The sequence below is a fragment of the Phycomyces blakesleeanus genome, assembly GCF_001638985.1.
Source record: "Phycomyces blakesleeanus NRRL 1555(-) unplaced genomic scaffold PHYBLscaffold_13, whole genome shotgun sequence".
NCBI lineage: Eukaryota > Fungi > Mucoromycota > Mucoromycetes > Mucorales > Phycomycetaceae > Phycomyces > Phycomyces blakesleeanus.
In genome coordinates, this window is record NW_017265146.1 from 589,939 (window position 1) to 608,162 (window position 18,224).

At 37.4% G+C, this 18,224-nt stretch overlaps 6 protein-coding genes across 6 annotated transcripts; 2 read left to right on the forward strand and 4 right to left on the reverse strand.

Moving 5' to 3' along the window:
* Positions 1 to 984: 984 nt before the first annotated feature.
* PHYBLDRAFT_39018 (hypothetical protein) lies at positions 985 to 2,710 on the reverse strand. Its single transcript, XM_018440117.1, has 2 exons — positions 1,619 to 2,710; positions 985 to 1,334 (listed from the first exon to the last, which is right to left on the reverse strand). Exons 1-2 carry the CDS (start codon positions 2,692 to 2,694, stop codon positions 1,052 to 1,054), a joined length of 1,359 nt encoding a protein of 452 aa, XP_018290468.1. The 5' UTR covers positions 2,695 to 2,710; the 3' UTR covers positions 985 to 1,051.
* Positions 2,711 to 5,672: 2,962 nt separating this feature from the next.
* On the forward strand, positions 5,673 to 7,677 carry PHYBLDRAFT_146619 (hypothetical protein; the record flags this gene model as incomplete). The annotated part of the gene is made up of 5 exons (XM_018431688.1): positions 5,673 to 5,781; positions 5,882 to 6,095; positions 6,324 to 6,992; positions 7,085 to 7,437; positions 7,580 to 7,677. 5 exons carry the CDS (start codon positions 5,673 to 5,675, stop codon positions 7,675 to 7,677), a joined length of 1,443 nt encoding a protein of 480 aa, XP_018290469.1.
* A 2,709-nt stretch (positions 7,678 to 10,386) lies between these two features.
* PHYBLDRAFT_159150 (hypothetical protein) lies at positions 10,387 to 11,138 on the forward strand. Its single transcript, XM_018433925.1, has 2 exons — positions 10,387 to 10,631; positions 10,707 to 11,138. The coding sequence occupies exons 1-2, from the start codon at positions 10,464 to 10,466 to the stop codon at positions 11,070 to 11,072; spliced, it is 534 nt and encodes a 177-aa protein (XP_018290470.1). The 5' UTR covers positions 10,387 to 10,463; the 3' UTR covers positions 11,073 to 11,138.
* Positions 11,139 to 11,158: 20 nt separating this feature from the next.
* Positions 11,159 to 13,497, reverse strand: PHYBLDRAFT_125504 (hypothetical protein). Its single transcript, XM_018429046.1, has 3 exons — positions 13,333 to 13,497; positions 11,565 to 13,164; positions 11,159 to 11,385 (listed from the first exon to the last, which is right to left on the reverse strand). Exons 1-3 carry the CDS (start codon positions 13,404 to 13,406, stop codon positions 11,344 to 11,346), a joined length of 1,716 nt encoding a protein of 571 aa, XP_018290471.1. The 5' UTR covers positions 13,407 to 13,497; the 3' UTR covers positions 11,159 to 11,343.
* A 266-nt stretch (positions 13,498 to 13,763) lies between these two features.
* PHYBLDRAFT_187385 (hypothetical protein) lies at positions 13,764 to 16,429 on the reverse strand (the record flags this gene model as incomplete). The annotated part of the gene is made up of 4 exons (XM_018439376.1): positions 13,764 to 15,312; positions 15,487 to 15,616; positions 15,706 to 16,066; positions 16,324 to 16,429. 4 exons carry the CDS (start codon positions 16,427 to 16,429, stop codon positions 13,894 to 13,896), a joined length of 2,016 nt encoding a protein of 671 aa, XP_018290472.1. The 3' UTR covers positions 13,764 to 13,893.
* A 455-nt stretch (positions 16,430 to 16,884) lies between these two features.
* On the reverse strand, positions 16,885 to 17,742 carry PHYBLDRAFT_65522 (hypothetical protein; the record flags this gene model as incomplete). Its single annotated transcript, XM_018441476.1, has 2 exons — positions 16,885 to 17,394; positions 17,479 to 17,742. 2 exons carry the CDS (start codon positions 17,740 to 17,742, stop codon positions 16,885 to 16,887), a joined length of 774 nt encoding a protein of 257 aa, XP_018290473.1.
* Positions 17,743 to 18,224: the final 482 nt, after the last annotated feature.

The following is an 18,224-nucleotide window of genomic DNA, read 5'->3' on the forward strand; positions in this document are numbered from 1 at the left end:
TTATCTGCCAACGGGACATCTTTTGCAATATATATACGATTGAATATATTAGAGAAAAATAAAAATAACCAGTACTCTCTTAAATACCCGTAATGATTTTCTCTAAATATTTAAGCACAAAGAAAAATGAGAATTTCAAGTTTCTGCGAGATAAAGGTCGTGTGCTAATGATTTCTAATCAAAGCTGTTTCAAAACTCATTTTACTACTTTTATGTATGTGTCTTTGTATATAATATAGAAATTAAAGGTCAAATTAGGTTATAAGTTCTATAGATACGATATGATATGATATGATATGATATGATACAATTGATCTTATTGGTTGCTACTATACTATTGTTATTGTTGCTGTTATAAGAAAGATATACTCTAATAAAGATAAGAAGATATTAAATGTACAAGTATCGCCATGAAACGTGGTTTAATACAACAGCCTTTTATGTCCGAAGATTTTAAAGAAACAAAAGAAGAAGGAATTTAATCCCAGTCTTTGTGATAGTCCATACCATATTAATAGACTCATTCGGATCAATGAAACTTTTTTAAAAAAAAACTAATAATGAAGAGTAGTCTATTTTTCTTGGTAGTTCTTTTTTATTAATATTCAGATTTTTTTTCCTGTACTTCACACACTACACATACAAACACAAACAGATCAAATAATAAACTTATGAAACGTTAGATAAGCACTTGAAGCTCAAAGTATCAAAGAGGAAATCAGCAATATATATATATACATTTGTGTGTGTATCTGTGTAGATTGTATATACTTGTATGATTTATATACAAGAAACGTATAATTATATCTATCATTTTGTCTCTTTTTATCCGTGTTTCAACTTATCAATTTGAATTGCATTACATTGAATTGCATGCAGCTTTTATGTATAATTGGTTAATGAAGAAGAAGAAAAGAAATCGCGTTGCTTTTTTTTTTTGATATTAAGATATTAAGATTCTTTACTATAATTACTACTATGATTAGTATTAGTATTATTATTTTTATTATTTTTATTTTTATTTTTATTTTTATTGTTGCTGCTGTTACTATTATGATGATGTTTTCTTCTTGTTAAAGAAACCTATTGACCATCGACTGCTTCTCTTTTCTTGAACAGGCTGTGGTGTGGGTGGTATATCGGCCAAAGAGGATCGGGTCGATCCGTTTGGACTGGATGAGTTTCTTGGCGAGCTCTCAGCGGGCACAATGCTCTTGGTGGCAGCCAAGATCTGAAGTTTGAGCCGGGATGGTTCATAACCTTGTCCTGACGCAATCTGGAACCATTCCCTAGCAACCGCCAGATCTTGTGGTACACCCTCACCATTAAGGAACCTTTTTATCAAAAACAAAATATGTATGTATGTATGTATGTATGCATTGTAATCCAATTGTTCCCATTGGTTTTTATATATGTAGAATATTATTGGCGTCCCTCAACCCAACTAAACCAAGCCAAACCCACTTAATTATTCACTTGCACTTCCGATACCATACCAATTCCATCTTCCTCCAACCCCACACTCTACCATATTCTACTCCATTCCCAAATCCAATCTCAATCTCAAATCTCAAATCCACTCTACAATTCCAAATTCAAATCCAATAAGAATCCTTACATTTCTCCAAGCATGTGCTGTGCATAGTGGTGCGGTGAATCTGGTTGGATAGCAGCTGTCTGGTAGTACTGGAAAGCCTTTTGGTAATCCCGCTGCACACCCCAGCCGTTTCGGTAAATATCACCTAGAGAAGTCTGACAATATGCTGTTGTCGAAACACCCTTGAGACACCAGTCGTGTGCCAGCTGATAGTTCTTTGGGACATCGCCATGACCCTTGAGATAAATAGCGGAGATTTCTTCGAGAGCTACTGCAAAGCCCTGTTCGGCTGAGGCACTGAGCCAGTGGACAGCCTTCTCCGAGTCCTGGACGACTCCACGGCCTTTCAGATAGAGGTGGCCCAAGATATATTGACAGTACTTGTCATCGGTCTTGGCTCCCTGTTCAGCGTACCTGAACGCCCGATCGTCATCACGTGGGACGTCGTGTCCAAGATCCCCCTCTGAGAACCCATAGGCCAGATCGACCAGGGCACGGGTGTCACCGTTCTCGTAAGCGCGCTGGTACCAGTACAGGGACTGCTTGAGATCCGGACGTGAGTAATTGTACCGGTCGCTATAGAATCTGCCCAATTCGTAGGCAGCGTCTGGCTGCTTCTGTTCACCGGCGCGTTCTAGGAATGCCAGACCCCTGTCGATGTCAGGAACGCAGCCGACTCCCTTGGTCAACATAATACCGGCCAGGTAGCAAAGGGTCGGCACACCTTGTTCCGCACCAGCCATGATAAGAGCCGTGGTCGACAGGGCAACCTTGGGTGGCTGTTGTTTTCCGATTGTGATGAGATCATCTGTGCTGATGACAAGTGCCTGATTGAGCTGTTTGTCGAATACACTTCTGGACCACAGGTCGGCTTCATCCTGATCCTTTTCGATGACATCCTTTTGGCCCTCTGCATAGATGGTGCTGAGTTTTGTCTTTGCTTCGGTGTCTAGTTGCATTGCCTTGAGACGAAGGAATGTAAGGGCAGTCAGGGTCATCTCGACATTTGTGGATACTCGAATCTGTTCAGCTGCATTCACAAGTCTCAGCTGAGAAGGATGGTCAAATAATTGACCTAGACTTTGTTCGAGTTCCATAGTTGTTGTCTCCAGGTCAAATCAAAGAACGAGGAAGAAGATGAATTAATTAAAGAAAGAAAAAAAAATATATATAAAAATAAAATAGAATTTAAAATAAATTATTAAAAAAATTAAAAGAGAGAAATTAAAGAATAAAAGAAAATGAAGACAGAAAGAGACGTCCAAATGGCGTTGTTGCGTTTTGGTTGTTTGGTTTGAGTTTTGAGTTTTGAGTTTTGAGTTTTTGGTTTGGATTTGGACAGGTAATAAATAAAGCAATAAATAAATAAAATAAAATAATTACAATCCGTCAAAGTACAAAGACTCATAGTACTTATTGCATATTACACTCGACTAGACTAGACTGTAAGCACACAACTATACACAAATATATATATATATATAAACGCCTATCAAATAAGATAGGGTTTAGTCAATTAAATCAACCAAAAAAAATGTCCATTATCTTCATAAAGGCAACTTGATCTTTCGATATCTCTCCTGAACAAATGTTGATTTGTAAACAGGATTTGGCTTAAATACCGTATAATGTATATTGTGTATTGTAAATCAATATTTGATAAAGGAGAACTCAAAGAAATAAAAAGGGAAGGTTGATTTTGTAAGAGACAAAGAAAGAAAGAAGGTAAAGCAAGGTATGGATCTATATAGATAATAAGCGAAAGGGAGAAAGGAGACTATATTTGTAATTTGAATTGATAGAAATATACATAAATAAGAAACTTGGTTGGTTTGACATGAATATTAATAAAGCCACAGACATACACACAATTTCACTCTCTCCATTTGCTATCTCTGTATCTGTATATTTTGATCTAGTTAGCTCTCAATGTATATGCATGGATATATACATATACATATATACATACATGTACATCTGTGTGCATGCTTTATAATAAGATAATGCATAATTCCATAAAGGGTATATTGAATGCTTGTGTTCAAGAAAGCAAGCCAGAAAAAAAAAGGGTTGTAACGAATAAAGATCTCTATATAAAAAAAAGTCTATTTCATCCTACTGCTTTCACATGATTATCAGAAAATCAAATCTCTTCACAAGGAAATAGGAGAGAGGAGAGAGAGAGAGAGAGAGAGAGAGAGAGAGAGACAAAATAAAAACAAGAAATAAGGGGGTGAAAAATACACATAATATGTTATGATAGAAAAGTAGAGTTAAAGAAACCTATCAGAAATCCAAGTTCAAAATAGTGAATAAATAAACAAAAAAATATATTATTTACTATTATTAAATTACATATACATGTGAGTACATGTATATATATAGTTTGACATCTTTAAATACAACACAGAGTGGTCAGACGATGCTTGATAAAGAAGTACTTTGATAAAGGAGTGTAATTAGTATGATTGGATATTAAAGTAATATTCAAAAAATAGAAAAATATTTGTAACCATGGATACATATATATCCAAGTCTTTAAATAAAGAAATGAAGAAAGAAAATAATTAGATAGATAGATAGATAAGTAGATGAGTATATAGATAGGTTAAATACCCAATTGACCTCCTTTTGTGGGTGAATATAAAGGGGCCCTTGTACATCCTACATGTGTATATTTAATAGAGATATTGGTGGCACCACTTTTGCGATTCCTAATCAACCCAATACTCCCAAAACAAGATTAGATTTATACATATGCAAATAATATAAAGTTTGGTCTGGTTCAATTGAATCTAATTGAATTGAATTGAATTGAATTGAATTGAATTGAATGTAATTGAATAAAAGGTGAATTGAGTCGAGTCGAATTGAGTCCAGCCACACGAATTTATTGAATACTATCGAGCCAATAAATATAATAAATGACCCTAAATTATTTGACATTTATTGATCTAAACAAGCCAATAGATAGATAAAACTAGATTAAAGAAATCTAAATAAATAAATATATAAAGTACTACAAGAAGAAAGGGAGGAAGTAATGAAAGAAAGCAATAGAAAAGAAAAGAGATAAAAGCCAAGTCTTGCACCCATTGCTTGATCAATTTCTTATAATCTTGCGCACAGACATACAAGCTAGACATAGACATAAGCGTATACACAACAACAATGATACATCTATGTAAAGTGTGTGATTTTGGTGTGAATAGAGACATTTTAAATAAAAGAAATAATTCCTGCGTATAAATATATCTATATTAAATAATCATGATAATCATGATAGTTTAATAGCGTCACTCTTTTCCACCCCTTCTTTTTAAGACATAAAATACACAATAAGAAAGAGAAGCACAAGCACAGGCACAAAAAAGGGATATTGCAAAATAAATAAATAAATAAATAAATAAATAAATAAATAAATAAATAATCGTATTTGTATCAGATTGTTCTCCTTCTCTCTTTCTCTCTCTCTTATAACAAATTTTAAGCAGAAACACGCTATTCTTTTTATTCTTACTCTTTATTATTATTTGACATATTCATAAGCCTATCTTAAGAATATTAAAGAAATATATATATATATATTTGTTAACATTTTAATTTTACAATAATAATTATTGTTGTATATAAAATATATATTTAATTTTAATTTTTAATATTTTTCTTCTCTCTCTTTCTCTTCTTTCACTCGTCCTTTCTTTCCTCTTTCTCTTTTATATATATATATATATATATATTGATAGCTATATATTTAATATTTGTATGTAAGAAAATCCAAATCCAAAACTATATTTCGAATTATCCAATAGATAAACTATATATATATATATATATATATATATATATATATATATTTGTATATCTGTAAATACATACAAAAGTACTCATCAAAAATCTTGTAAATCAAATATTATCAATATATAAATAATATTTTATATATATATATATATTATATGAATTATTTATAATATTTATTTCTTAAATAATAATAATAATAATACAAATAATATTTAATATATTAAAATATTATTAAATAATAATGATACAAAAGTCGGTCTATGGGAAAAACGCAATGCCTCTATTTAAATCTCGAACCATCTTTGTGTCGGCCTCATTGTTCTTCTTGCCGGTCATGGTCCTCTGTGCAGTACTATGCCTACCACTAATTGCATGTATTGTTGGTAAGAAGTCTTTTTTTATATTATATCTATCTTTTTATTTATTTCTTTTAAGAAAAGAATTAATATTAACATATATATACACATATTGTTTCTTGTCTAGGTGCCATGTATTTAATTGCTTGGATAGTATATCTCCAACTCGCACAGACCCATGTCGAATTCAATCTACCTTATAATCCCTCACGCGTACTCAAAATCAACCTCATTATACTCGATCTTCTTGTCGGATGGATCTATGAGATCCCAATCATCGTATCATTCATCTATTGGCGCTACTGGACCATGAGAAACCAAAGATTCCAACACATTGTAAAGTAAGGCAACAATAACTATAGTCATTATGTAAATGTATATATGCATATAAAAGGACCCGAGGATATAAATATAAATATATATTATGTTATATTTAATATACTACACTATACTACATTACACTACATTACATAGAATGCTTATTGTTCTTTATCTCTTTATCTATATTAATCTCGGACCCTTTTATATAAAATAATTTATATTATATTATCTTATTTATTTATTTTTAGGCGGGACATTACTTATTCGGATGCTGATCCAGACTGTAAGCTCGACGTCTACTCACCTAGTGCTAGTCCTTTGGGCGATAAAAAGAAATCACCAATCGTTGTATTCATCTATGGCGGGTCATGGTCATCTGGGTCAAAATACATCTACACCCCACTGGCCAATACGCTGCGAGAGATGGGCTATGTGGTTGTTGTGCCCGACTATCGCAAATACCCGCGTGTCATGGTGGACGAGATGTATGCCGACGTTCGACAGGCAATCAAGTGGGCCTACAAACATGCTTCCGAAATCCACGGAGATCCAGAACTGCTCTATGTCATGGGCCACAGTGCAGGTGCACATCTTGTATCCCAGGTTGTCTTGACCGATTTGGTTGACAAGGCATCCTATGCTGAAGCAGCTCGTGACAGAACAGCGAATCATAATAGCCACGGCCATAACCATACCAGTAGTATTAATAGTAATAATAGCAGCAATAGCAACATGTCATCATTGATCAGTGAAAAGCATGATCCATCATCAATTATCAAACCTATGATGATGGCACCACCGCATCATACAACTTCATTACCACCACCATCACCACCACTGCCACTTTATAACCACAGCCATCATCCTATTCATGGAAGCATCTATGATTTCTTACCTCAAGTCGAAGGTCTCTTGTTGTAAGTGATTTTTCTTTTTCTTTTTTGACATTTGATTATTATCTGTAATTCGTTTTGATTTTTTTTTCTCTTGTGTGTGCTATGTTTATCAGACTCGCGGGTGTTTACAACATTGAAACTCACCTTGAACATGAAACAAGTCGTGGAGTGGAAAAGATATCAGCCATGGCACGGGCAATGGGATCTAGTGTGGATGGCTATCGAGCAAACTCGCCGACCGAGTTAATAAGATCCAGTCAGGGACTGTTTGCTACCTCGACCGAAGTGATTGACTTTATGCCCAGGATTCTGTTTATACATGGTGAAATTGACACCACCGTACCAAAGGAACAATCGGCGGAGATGTACAACGTCCTCGGAGAAGTCTTGTCACCCGAACGCCGCGTTGAAGTCGACATTCGCATGCTATTCTACAAATCAATGAGTCACTCACAATGTGTTACAGGTAAACTTAATGATGATTAGAAACAATTCTATTAAATATAGATATAAAACATACATTTTTTTTCTTTACATGTATCACTAACTTGACTTTATTTTTACACACCTTTATAAATTTTTTTTTGTGCTCATAACTTTATATATAGCATTCATGCCAAGTTGTTTGGGTAAAGACAGGTTACAGAAATCATTGGCAAGAGATATCCAAGAATTCATCAATGTACCTGTGGATGAAGATGAATAAAACCAGTAAAAAAAAAAAAAAAAAAAAACAAAACAAATGAATATTAAAGAACTCTTGGGGTTTATTTTTACTTCTTTAGTTCATTAGTGTGTGTAGATAAGTCGCGACCTCTTCTTCTTCTTCTTATTATTATTTTTATATATATTCTTCTTGTATATCTTGAATGCACTTGCTTATAATAATACCCCTCTCTTTTTCTCCTATTCTTCCTCTTCTTTCTTTATTATTTCTCCTCATTATTTAATTACTACTACTACTACTACTACTACTACTACTACAATTATTATTATTATTACTGTACTTTGTGTATTGTATTGTGCAATAAAAGAAAAATCTACTGCTACAAAGTATAAAGGTTATTAATAATTATTTTGGTATTAACAAAAACCAAAGTCAAAGTCAAAGTCAAGGTCAAGGCCAAGGTCAAACCCAAACCCAAAAATCAAAATCAAAGTTAAAAAATGAAGAATAGCCTCCCTCTTTATTGTTCCTTTATTTTATTTACTATACCTCTTTCCCTCCTTCTTTATTATTATTATTATTATTATTATATTGTCTATGGGTTATTAATAATGATATATGAATAGGCAGAGTGTATTAAAAGAGAGAGAGAGATGGAGACAGGGAGATGGTGTATAAATATATGAATATATAAATATTTATATACATAAAGGATAAAGAAGAACAAGAGAATGCCTGGCGTTTATATGAATATTTCTAAAAAGTTAATATGAAAAGAACAAAAAAAGAAAAGAAAAGAAAGCTGATAATAAAGATTGTCATTAATTGGATTTGGATTTGGATTTGAACAGCTCTTTGAGTCCATCTTCTCCCATTGTCAACCAGACCAACACACTTGCTCCAATGGTTCCGTTGATCCACATATCACGGCTGCTAGTTTCTCCAGCATTAGACTCGTGTGAAGAGTTTGATGATTGATGTTTCTCACGCAACATCTCAGTGCAGCTATTACTGTTATTGGTTTGGGTTGTTTTGTTCTTTTTGGTCTGACGGTGTAATTCACTTTCGGCATTTTCCCGTGCAATAGCCTCAGCTTGGTCCTTTTGAACCATTTCCAACATTTCTCTCAACATATCTTCCTGTCCTTGATCTGCAGGATTACTGGCCGGTGCCCAATCTTTTCCTACATTTGATGGAGATTCTGGTGAAGGTGGGGGAGGAGATGGAGTTGATGAAGATGGCGATGATACCGGTGTTGATTGCGGAGTAGGTGGTGTTGATGGTGGTGTTGATGAAGTTGATGAAGTTGATGATGTTGTTGATGACGACAAAGACTGCTTCAATGCAGAAATATCAATTGGATTTTCGATCGGAGTCTCATTAGCAACAGTTTTGAGACTGTCTGGCATGATGGTCGAAGATTTTGATTTTGTTGAGGGTGCTCCTCTTGCTCCATGGGTACCAACCTTTTGTTCAAAGGCTTTCATCCAAGCAACATTAACATCCTCTGGCGCATCGTTTTCGTCGGTCTCAGGTTTGAGTTCAGTTTCGACTTTGGGTGTTTCCAATTCAACTTGTTCGACTGGTTTGGTGAGAGGTGGCGGCGATGGTGCCAAAGGATGAGGTTTTGCAGGGAGCTTTTTGGCGTTGTTGCTGATTGGTTTGCTGGTACGCTGGGATGCTCTCAATGCAAACGCTTTGGCCCACTCGAGATCGCCTTCGTCCTCTGGTTCGGTGGTTCGGGTGGATTCGACTGCTGGGGTAGAGGCGATTGGTTCCAGGGTTGTTGGTGGAGTGGATGGAGTGGGTGTAGGTGTAGGTGTAGGTGTAGATGATGCCGGCTTTGTGGAAGTTGAGTCAGGAACAACGTCAGGGTGTCTAGCAACCTTTGGGTCCTTGAACGCAGCCAGGCGACTGATAAGTTCGTTCTTTGTGCCTGTGGGGTCAATGTTGTGTTCTTGTGCTAGTTCTAGTAGTTCATTCTTTTTAAGCTTTCTGAGGTGGGCCTTGTTCCACACCGCACGCTGGACATATGTGTGCAACGGGCGGCACTGCACTAAAGAAGATCTCCACAGCATATTTTTTTTTAGATGAAAATTTAAAATAAAATAAACAAACAAATAAGCAAGGGAAAAAAATAGTTGATATATATTTTTTTTTATTTATATAGTCTGTTCATTCCCTATTCTAAAAAATTGTTAATTACAGACACGGTATAGATAAGAGTGGCTTATCACATTCTGGGTTTATTCTGTTCGATTCCATTTTAATTCCTTTCACATTATCCGTTTTCACTGATTAAATTATTGGTTTGTCTGCCATGTATATATATATATAAAGTATTTTATTAATGGACAAGAGATTCATAGAGAAGTACAAGGAGAAAGAGAGAGAGAGAGAGAAAGTGAGGATATGTAGCGGAGTGCAGTGTAACAAAGAGTGATTTACTGTTTTATAGAAAACGGGTGCAGACGGGTCTTAGCTTTACAAAATACTCATACAGTACATTACAGCATACAACAGTACAATTACAGTTACAGTACACAAACAGTGATGTCTAGAGATTTTAACCTTTTAATTTTATAATAAAATAAATAAATAAATAAATCATCCAATAAATGCGTACATGTGAATATACAAGCTGAAACCATAAAATATCTACTAAATATTTGAATTTAGTTTAATTTCGTTTCTGCTTCTGCTTCTGCTTCTTCTTCTTCTTATTTTCTATACATTTTCTATACCTCTTCTATATATATATATATATATTTGTATATTTGTATACATATTTACATAATCATACGCATAAACACATATTTATCCAAATGGCAACAGAAGCTCATCATGACGTGACCCTTCACTCAGACCACCCTGAACTAGACACCGAAGGACAACATATTGACCGTGTTGTGTTTGTCTGTATTGAAGAAAAGTCAGGCCATAGTGTCCTCAACTGGGCAGTCAAACAGTTTATTCGCCCAGAATCAGATCTAGTAAGTCTTTTTTTTTTTTTTAGAAAAATAAATAATGAGAGGATTGTGGCTCACACTAAGAAAACACTTAAAAAGGTGGTCCTTATTCATGTCAGACCTATTGATATTCCATCTGCTCCATACATGAACACAACCAGTAGTGGACAAGAAGTACCAGATATCCGACGCGAAGAAAGCCACAAGATGCTACGGGAGTTTGCTCATGAACTGGTCTCCAAAAAGATTACTTGCAAGGCAGTGTCGATGATCGGAGACCCAAAGAGTGAGATTGTGCGCAAGGTTATTGAAACAAAGGCCGATGTGCTGATTATGGGATCTCGTCAATTGGGTGCCATCAAGCGTGCTTTCTTGGGTAGTGTGAGCGACTACTGTGCTCATAATTGTCCTTGCACTGTGGTTATTGCCAAAACTGCCGATACAGTAGAATCAGAAGAGGCATAAAAAGAGAGAAATCATCTTCTGTGTATTGTAACGTAGCGTAATGTAATGTAATGTATTGTATTGTTTAATGGTTAATGTTGATGATAATTGTTTGTATTAAAGGAGTATATTTTCATTTTTATTTTTTGAATGTTGGTTTTTTGGAATGAAAAGTACAAGGCAAAAAAAAAGGGAGAATAATGAGAGATCAAAAGATAGATAGAGTAATAGAGAGAGAGAGAGAGTAACAAAGAGAATAATGAAATATAATATTATGAGGGGAATTCACTTATTAGTTCTCTTCAGGCTTCATGGCAGGGAAGAGGAGGACCTCCTATAGAATTTTTAAGAAAAATCATGTTTAGAACAAAAACACAGACATACATATAACACCTCTTGCGATAAGCCAATAGACTATTCCCTCTTCCTCTTTGTATTTGTCCTGCGCTCATTCTCATTCTGCCAACTATAACTACAGCTACATCTATAACTCAAATAAAAAACATTATTTACCTTGATGTTGTTGGAGTTGGTCAAGAACATGGTCAAACGATCAATTCCCATACCCCAACCACCAGTGGGGGGCAGACCATACTCAAGAGCCTGACAGAAGTTCTCGTCAATCATCTGAGCCTCGTCATCACCAGCATCCTTGTCCGAGGCCTGCTGGGCGAAACGCTCGCGCTGGTCAAAGGGATCGTTCAACTCGGTGTAGGCATTGCAGACTTCCTTGGTGGCAACAAAGAGCTCGAAACGCTCGCAGAGACCGGCACGCTCGCGATGCTTCTTGGCAAGAGGAGACATCATCATGGGGTGACCAGTGATGAAGGTGGGGCTGATGCAAGAGACCTCGAGGAAGTCACCGACAAGCTTGTCCAAGAGACGGGCACTGGTGCGGGGAGCAGAGCAGTCGACGTTGTGCTTGATGCAGAGGTCGGAAAGGAACTTGGTTCCTTCGGGGGTCTGCAACTTGTCGCCGGCAGGGAAGGTGACATTGAGCTTCTCCTCAAGGGTCTGGATCATGTCCATACGGCGGAAGGGAGGAGTGAAATCGATCTCGAGAGCGGGCTCGGTGGGACCCTGGGGATGGTACTCAACCTTGTACGATCCGAACAGGGCCTTGACCATGCCGGACAACAACTCTTCGGTCATGTTCATCAAGTCGTACATATCGGCGTAGGCCATGTAGAACTCGCAGGTGGTGAACTCGGGGTTGTGGGTAAGATCGATGGACTCGTTACGGAACTGACGTCCGATTTCGTAGACTCTGTCAAGACCACCGACGGTCAACATCTTGAGGTAGAGCTCAGGGGCGATACGCATGAACATGTCCAACTTCAAGTCATTGTGGTGGGTGACAAAGGGCTTGGCGGTGGCACCACCGGCAATCTGGTTCATCATGGGTGTCTCGACTTCAAGGAAACCACGGGTATCCAAGAACTTACGGAGGTGAGAGATGATCTTAGCACGGGTGATGAACTTGTCGCGGACGTTGTTGTTCATGATCAAATCGATCCAGCGCTGGCGGTAACGGAGCTCCTGGTCCTTGAAGCCGTAGTTTGCCTTGGGCAACATGCGCAGACAAGGAGACAACAACAGAATAGACTTAGGGAAGATGGACAACTCACCGCGCTTGGTTTTGCCGGGTACACCACGTACACCAACGATGTCACCACGGCGCAAAAGGTCGTGGATCTCAGCGTACTTGGACTCGTCTTCGGCATCCTGAGCAGCAGCCATGACCTGGATCTTGACGCCCTCACCGTGGAGATCGTAGAATCTCAACTTGGCGCCAGCAGCACGCTTGTTGTGGATACGACCTGACACAGTCACGATCTGGTTGTCCTGACGCTCGCCAGTGGGGATATCGTTGTACTTGGCAATAAACTCAGGCAAGCTCAACTCGACCTGGAACTTGTGGGGGTAAGGGTTGGGCTGCTGAGTCTCGCGCAAGTGGCGGATGCTCTTGGAACGCAACTCAAAGTACTGGTTGGGGTTCAATTCATCCTCACCCTCCTCAGCACTCTTGGTCTTCTCGACAACAGGAGCCGCAGCGGCCTTGGCAGCCTTGGCAGCTTCCTTCTCGCGCTGCTTAGTACGACGCTTGATTTCCCTTTATAAACATACAGCCACACGAATTCCACAAATTCAATCAATATCAATTGAGTACTCTTGGTTGCGCGTACTTGAACTTCTTTAACGTCTCCTTTTTTCTTTCTTTCTTTCTTTCTTTCTTCTTCTTTTTTCTTCTTCTTCAGTGTTGTTTCCTTGTAATACTTACGACTTGGAAATCATCTCGCCAGTGAAGGGATCCTTCTGGAGGTTCTTCTCGTTGACAAATTCAACAGTGGACATTTTTCTATTTTTTTTAAAATAAAATAAAATAAAGAAAGAAGAAAGTGAAAAAATAATAAAAAAAATTAAATAAAAAAATTAAATAATTTTCAAAAAAAAATAATAAAAAATAAATAAATAAAAAATTAAAAAAAAATATGTATGTTGTCTATCGGAAAAATTTTATTGTATTTTATTTATATTTCTGTATATATTTTATTTTAAAAAAAAAACATATTACAAATTCTTATAATGAAAACCGTTCCTATATGTTTCTCATACCATATTGCCTTGTCTGTCACTATACATATTATAAAGGTATATGGTTTGTATGGTGTGGTTTTTGTCTCAGTTGTTTTTTCCTTTGGTTTGTATCTTGTTATTTGTCAATCGTTATTTTTTTATTTTTTATTTTAGTAGTGGCGATTTAATCATAAATACAGTGAATTGTGTGGGTTTTGCTTATTTTGGAAACTCTATCGAGATCTGTGGCTGTGATTGGCCGAGCCTATCTATTTTGTCTTGGTGTTTCCTTTTTACGAGATGACCTTGACACTTCATCCAACAGATCCCACACACACTCCTCGGCCATATACTCATCATAGCGTTGGCTCATCGGCTTCCACAATTCGCCCTTAGTGGTTGTGGGTGAAGGTGGGTATTGGAAATCAGGTCCAAAGTTGCAGGTCACCATTCCGCCCTGGAAGACACTGACGGCAGGATAATATCCAAGTGTACCGTCGTCTTCAAGGGGTGGGTCCTCGGTCCACTGCTGCGCCCTCACGCCATCAAATTCATCTTCTTCCATACGCATTCGGATTCCATTCACAGTCTCCTTCTTTTGCTTCTTGCGCCGCTTGTTGCGCCGAGCCATGATGATATCCGGCAGACTTCCAAAGTCCTCAAAGTCAAACAGGTCCTCGAACATTACTCCCTGACAAACTCCGTTCTTGTACACCGTGATGTGTGATTTGGGGATCGTGCGCGGCGGTGGATCGAGAGGTTTGTCGGTCGATCTAAAAGGATCTGCCATGGCCTCATACTCCTTTGACTGTCTAAAGTCCTTTTCCTCAAACCAGAGGTGGTCCTTGTACGCAATCGGGATTCTCTTGCGCGCCGGACTCTTGAAGTGGGTGCGTGGTGGCAAAGAAATATAGAGACCAATGACATCTCCGGTCGCAAAAGGCTCGCCATACGGAGATGGCCTTGAGCAGAACAGCTTGTCGCCTGTCAAGTCGCGGTATCCGTACCCGTATGCGTCGTATCCAACCGGCCCGTTCAGGCACGCCTCTCGACGCGCCCACCCCACACGCACGTGCGGACCCTGTGCACCAGAACTCCCGTTTGCACGCTGGATCACTGCCTCCCAGTACCAATTGCCTTCTTTCACACCCACATTGGCCCGGCACATCCGGAACCCTCGGTCGGTTGTCACAGTCAGGCCGTCCTTGGCCACAGACACATACGAACTTTTGTCGGCAATGCTGATCGTGCACCCACCCAGCACATTGTCGGCCTGCTGGTACGCAACCAGTGGCAAACACGATTGTTCGCAGGGCATGTACTTGAATCCAAATCGATTGCACGGGTGGTCTGTAGAGGTGGACGAGAACACGGTCGGTACAGTCTTGACACCCAGCACCGGGGATGCTGAGCCTGGGGACGGCGTAGGCGTGGCAGATCTCCACTTGACATTCGAACCGTCTCTTCCGGATCGTAATGCAGGCGATGAAGGAAGTTGGAGTGATTGTGACTGTGACTGTGAGGATTGAGAGGGAGGGGAGGTGATTGCCAAGGATGCTGAAGATGAAGATGAAGTTGATTGATGTAATAATGTGGATGCCGTAGATGCAATCGCTCGTTGATCTGAATCGGATCGCATTCTTTGCTTTGTCATTCGTGGTATCTGTACTGGTTTTGTTGCTGCCTTTTTTGTTGATTGGTTTTCAATCGTAATAGTAATAATGATAATGTTCATAACAAAATTATAATAAAAAAATAATGAATTAAAATCAAATGATTAAAACAATGATTAAAACGATATTTGTAGGTAGATACATATATAGATATATATTGGGGTAGATTATGAAAAGAAACTTACTTGAATGGGTCTAATGTGCCAAAGATTAGCATCTGCCAAACAAAAGTCAGAAGCAGCCGATCGTTGTCGTTCATCGCGCGCCACAAACGTTTCCTTTGAAGAATACAAGCAACTTCCTAGTGTTGCCCACCTTTAATTATTATTTTTAAAGAATTATATCAAAACGTTAGCTTATGTATATAGATATATCTATAAAAAAGAAACAAATGAATTTATTACCAAGTTGGAGTACGAATACGTTCTGTACAGATACTATCCCAATGCTTGTCAACATATGGGATGATTTCTTTCTTGTTAAAATAATATTGTTCTGGGTACCACTGAGCCATCAGGCGAGAATGTTTGCTGTCAAATAGTTCTGGGCGATCTGTGCCAACATGAGCCAAGATATCTTCTAGAATGAGGTTTGCAATTGTTGTGGAGCAGATATCTTTCCAACCAGCCGTGGTTCGTTCAAAGATTTCTTTTTGGTTGTTCTCGCTGTTGCAATTCAGGCATGTGAAGCTATAATTTGTAGTGAACAATAAATCAGGGGGATTGGAGACCTGTGTACACTTTGAATGAAACCAATTGCGACAAACTGTAAACGTTTTATATACATGTATATATATATATATATATATATATATTACATTTTTTTTTTTACAATTGTATTGATTTATATATATCATTTGTGCATGTATTATAGGATTCTGGTTTTAGAGCAAATTTTTGTTTTTTTTTGTTTTAAAAGAAGAAGAAAAAAAGACCCCAATAAAGACATCAAGTTGAATTCTAATAGTTGTTTATTTATTTCTTTACTCTACTTTTTTGTAGTAATCTTCTTCAATGTCTTACATTTGCATTGGAGACAAATCTCTAATAGATTTCGGTCTTGACCGCAATAACAGTATTTATGTTGTACATTAAGAGTGTGTGTTTCGTTCCACGTAAGGGTTGTCATTAAATACTCTGGAAATAAAAGCAGAGAGAGAGAGAGACAAAAAGGAAAGAAATATATTATGTAATTTTAATACTGTATATTGCAAAGTCACTCATGTCCTCTCTCTTTACCTGTGCGTGTGTACAGTCACTGCAAGAAAAAATAAGGGTATTTTAATACTCCGGGTAACAGATGTTACAAGATTGATAAGGATTATGGATATATGGCCTTAGATTTCTACCTGTAATATATATACATGCTTTTATTTAACATTGGTTAAATTAACTTTCACAAATCTCAAAAAGTGCATATATATGTATCTATACTTATATGATACTAGTTCCCCATATGCAAAATGCTTTATAGTAAAATTCCTTGTTTTATTGGTGAATTTGTTGTAAGCCAAAATAAAAGAAGTACATAAGATAAGAAGACTAGCTTCTTTGTATTTGGTTAAAGATATATTAAAGGCATACCTATCTTGACAGTCTTTTCGAGAGAATACTTTGACATTTATCTATGGTCCCCAGAGCCTTACATACCGACCCTTCAATTTCCTGTAAGCTCTCCTTTAATTCATCCATTTCACTAAAGATGGCCTTTCTCTCAGCCTTACTCGCTCCTGTTAGGTCATAGCGACTGAAAGTGGCAACCAATTCATCTTCAAAAGCCCTACATATCATGCTCCTTATTTTTTTGACATCTTCCACGCAAGCAGAGGCAGTACCATCTTTCTTGTCAGGACTGGCAGAGTCAAACTTGGAACGAAGCAATTTGTATTCCTCCTTTTCCTTCTTCTTTTCTTCTTCTTTTCTTTTCGACTCGTCATATATTGCTTCTTCATAATCATCGCCTCTTAATGACATTGACCCGGTTGCCGCCATTCTGTCCAACAGTTCTCTAGATCTGGCTTTACAATGTTTTCTAATTGCCTGTCTTTTCTTCTTGAATTCGGGATTCCTTTCTTCTTCTTTCATTTTTTCGTCCTTATATATCAATACATAAAAGTTAATTAAACAACCTTCATATTTTACAGTATATACCTGTCAAAAGAAAAGAGAAAAAAATACCTCGATCATAAGGGCCTCAAGGAATCCTTCGAATATAGACCGAGGCTCAAAATAACCTCTTTTAGCAACCTCACGGTCATGTGTCTCCTTGTATTCGTCGACAAGCTCTATGTATCTGCTTTTGACTGCATCTGTGGATAGAATTCCTGCCTTGGTATCCAAGGTGTTTAAGAAATCGCGAATCCAATTCCAGTCTTTCTCTGCTTCTTCGCCTTCTTTGGTCACCACGGCAAAACGAGAGCACTTTTTCAGCCAGTAGCTCATCTCTTCTGAGTGTAAAGAATGGTTCACTACAAGGTTTTACTTGAACTGGCTCTGTAGAATTTTCGACGTCCATTTCTATAAAAATGAGAGTAAAAGGAAGATGTATTCAATTATGAGATTAATTTTATACACAGAAATACATCATTTTCACAATTTACACTCCGAATAGAAAGAAAAAGAAAAAGGAAGAACGAAACACTGTGGTAAATGGCAGCATTTATAACTCCGTACTCGTAGCTTTTATACGCGCTCGTATCGAATATACGCGCTCGTAGATTCTCCAGCAAATGCGATTTGTGGGATTTCAGATTGTTTTTGCATCTAATCCAATCAATTGCTCCAAATATGGTAGATCTATACCTTTTTAGGTACTTTAAATTTTCTTATAATTGGTCCAACAAACTTAATGTTTTATAGCAAAATATTTTTATTTTTTGACTTTATTAATAGTAAAAGTAATAAAATAAGGCTCTTCTTTAACC

Bases quoted from the DNA above. Each gene is read 5' to 3' on its own strand.
- PHYBLDRAFT_39018 (XM_018440117.1), bottom strand. From the start codon at position 2,694: ATGGAACTCGAACAAAGTCTAGGTCAATTATTTGACCATCCTTCTCAG. The intron at 1,335-1,618 runs GTAAGGATTCTT...TTTGATAAAAAG, and splicing joins CAGCACATGCTTGGAGAAAT to GTTCCTTAATGGTGAGGGTG.
- PHYBLDRAFT_159150 (XM_018433925.1), top strand. From the start codon at position 10,464: ATGGCAACAGAAGCTCATCATGACGTGACCCTTCACTCAGACCACCCT. The intron at 10,632-10,706 runs GTAAGTCTTTTT...ACACTTAAAAAG, and splicing joins TTCGCCCAGAATCAGATCTA to GTGGTCCTTATTCATGTCAG.
- PHYBLDRAFT_125504 (XM_018429046.1), bottom strand. From the start codon at position 13,406: ATGTCCACTGTTGAATTTGTCAACGAGAAGAACCTCCAGAAGGATCCC. The intron at 13,165-13,332 runs GTAAGTATTACA...ATGTTTATAAAG, and splicing joins GGCGAGATGATTTCCAAGTC to GGAAATCAAGCGTCGTACTA. The intron at 11,386-11,564 runs GTAAATAATGTT...AAAATTCTATAG, and splicing joins CCAACTCCAACAACATCAAG to GAGGTCCTCCTCTTCCCTGC.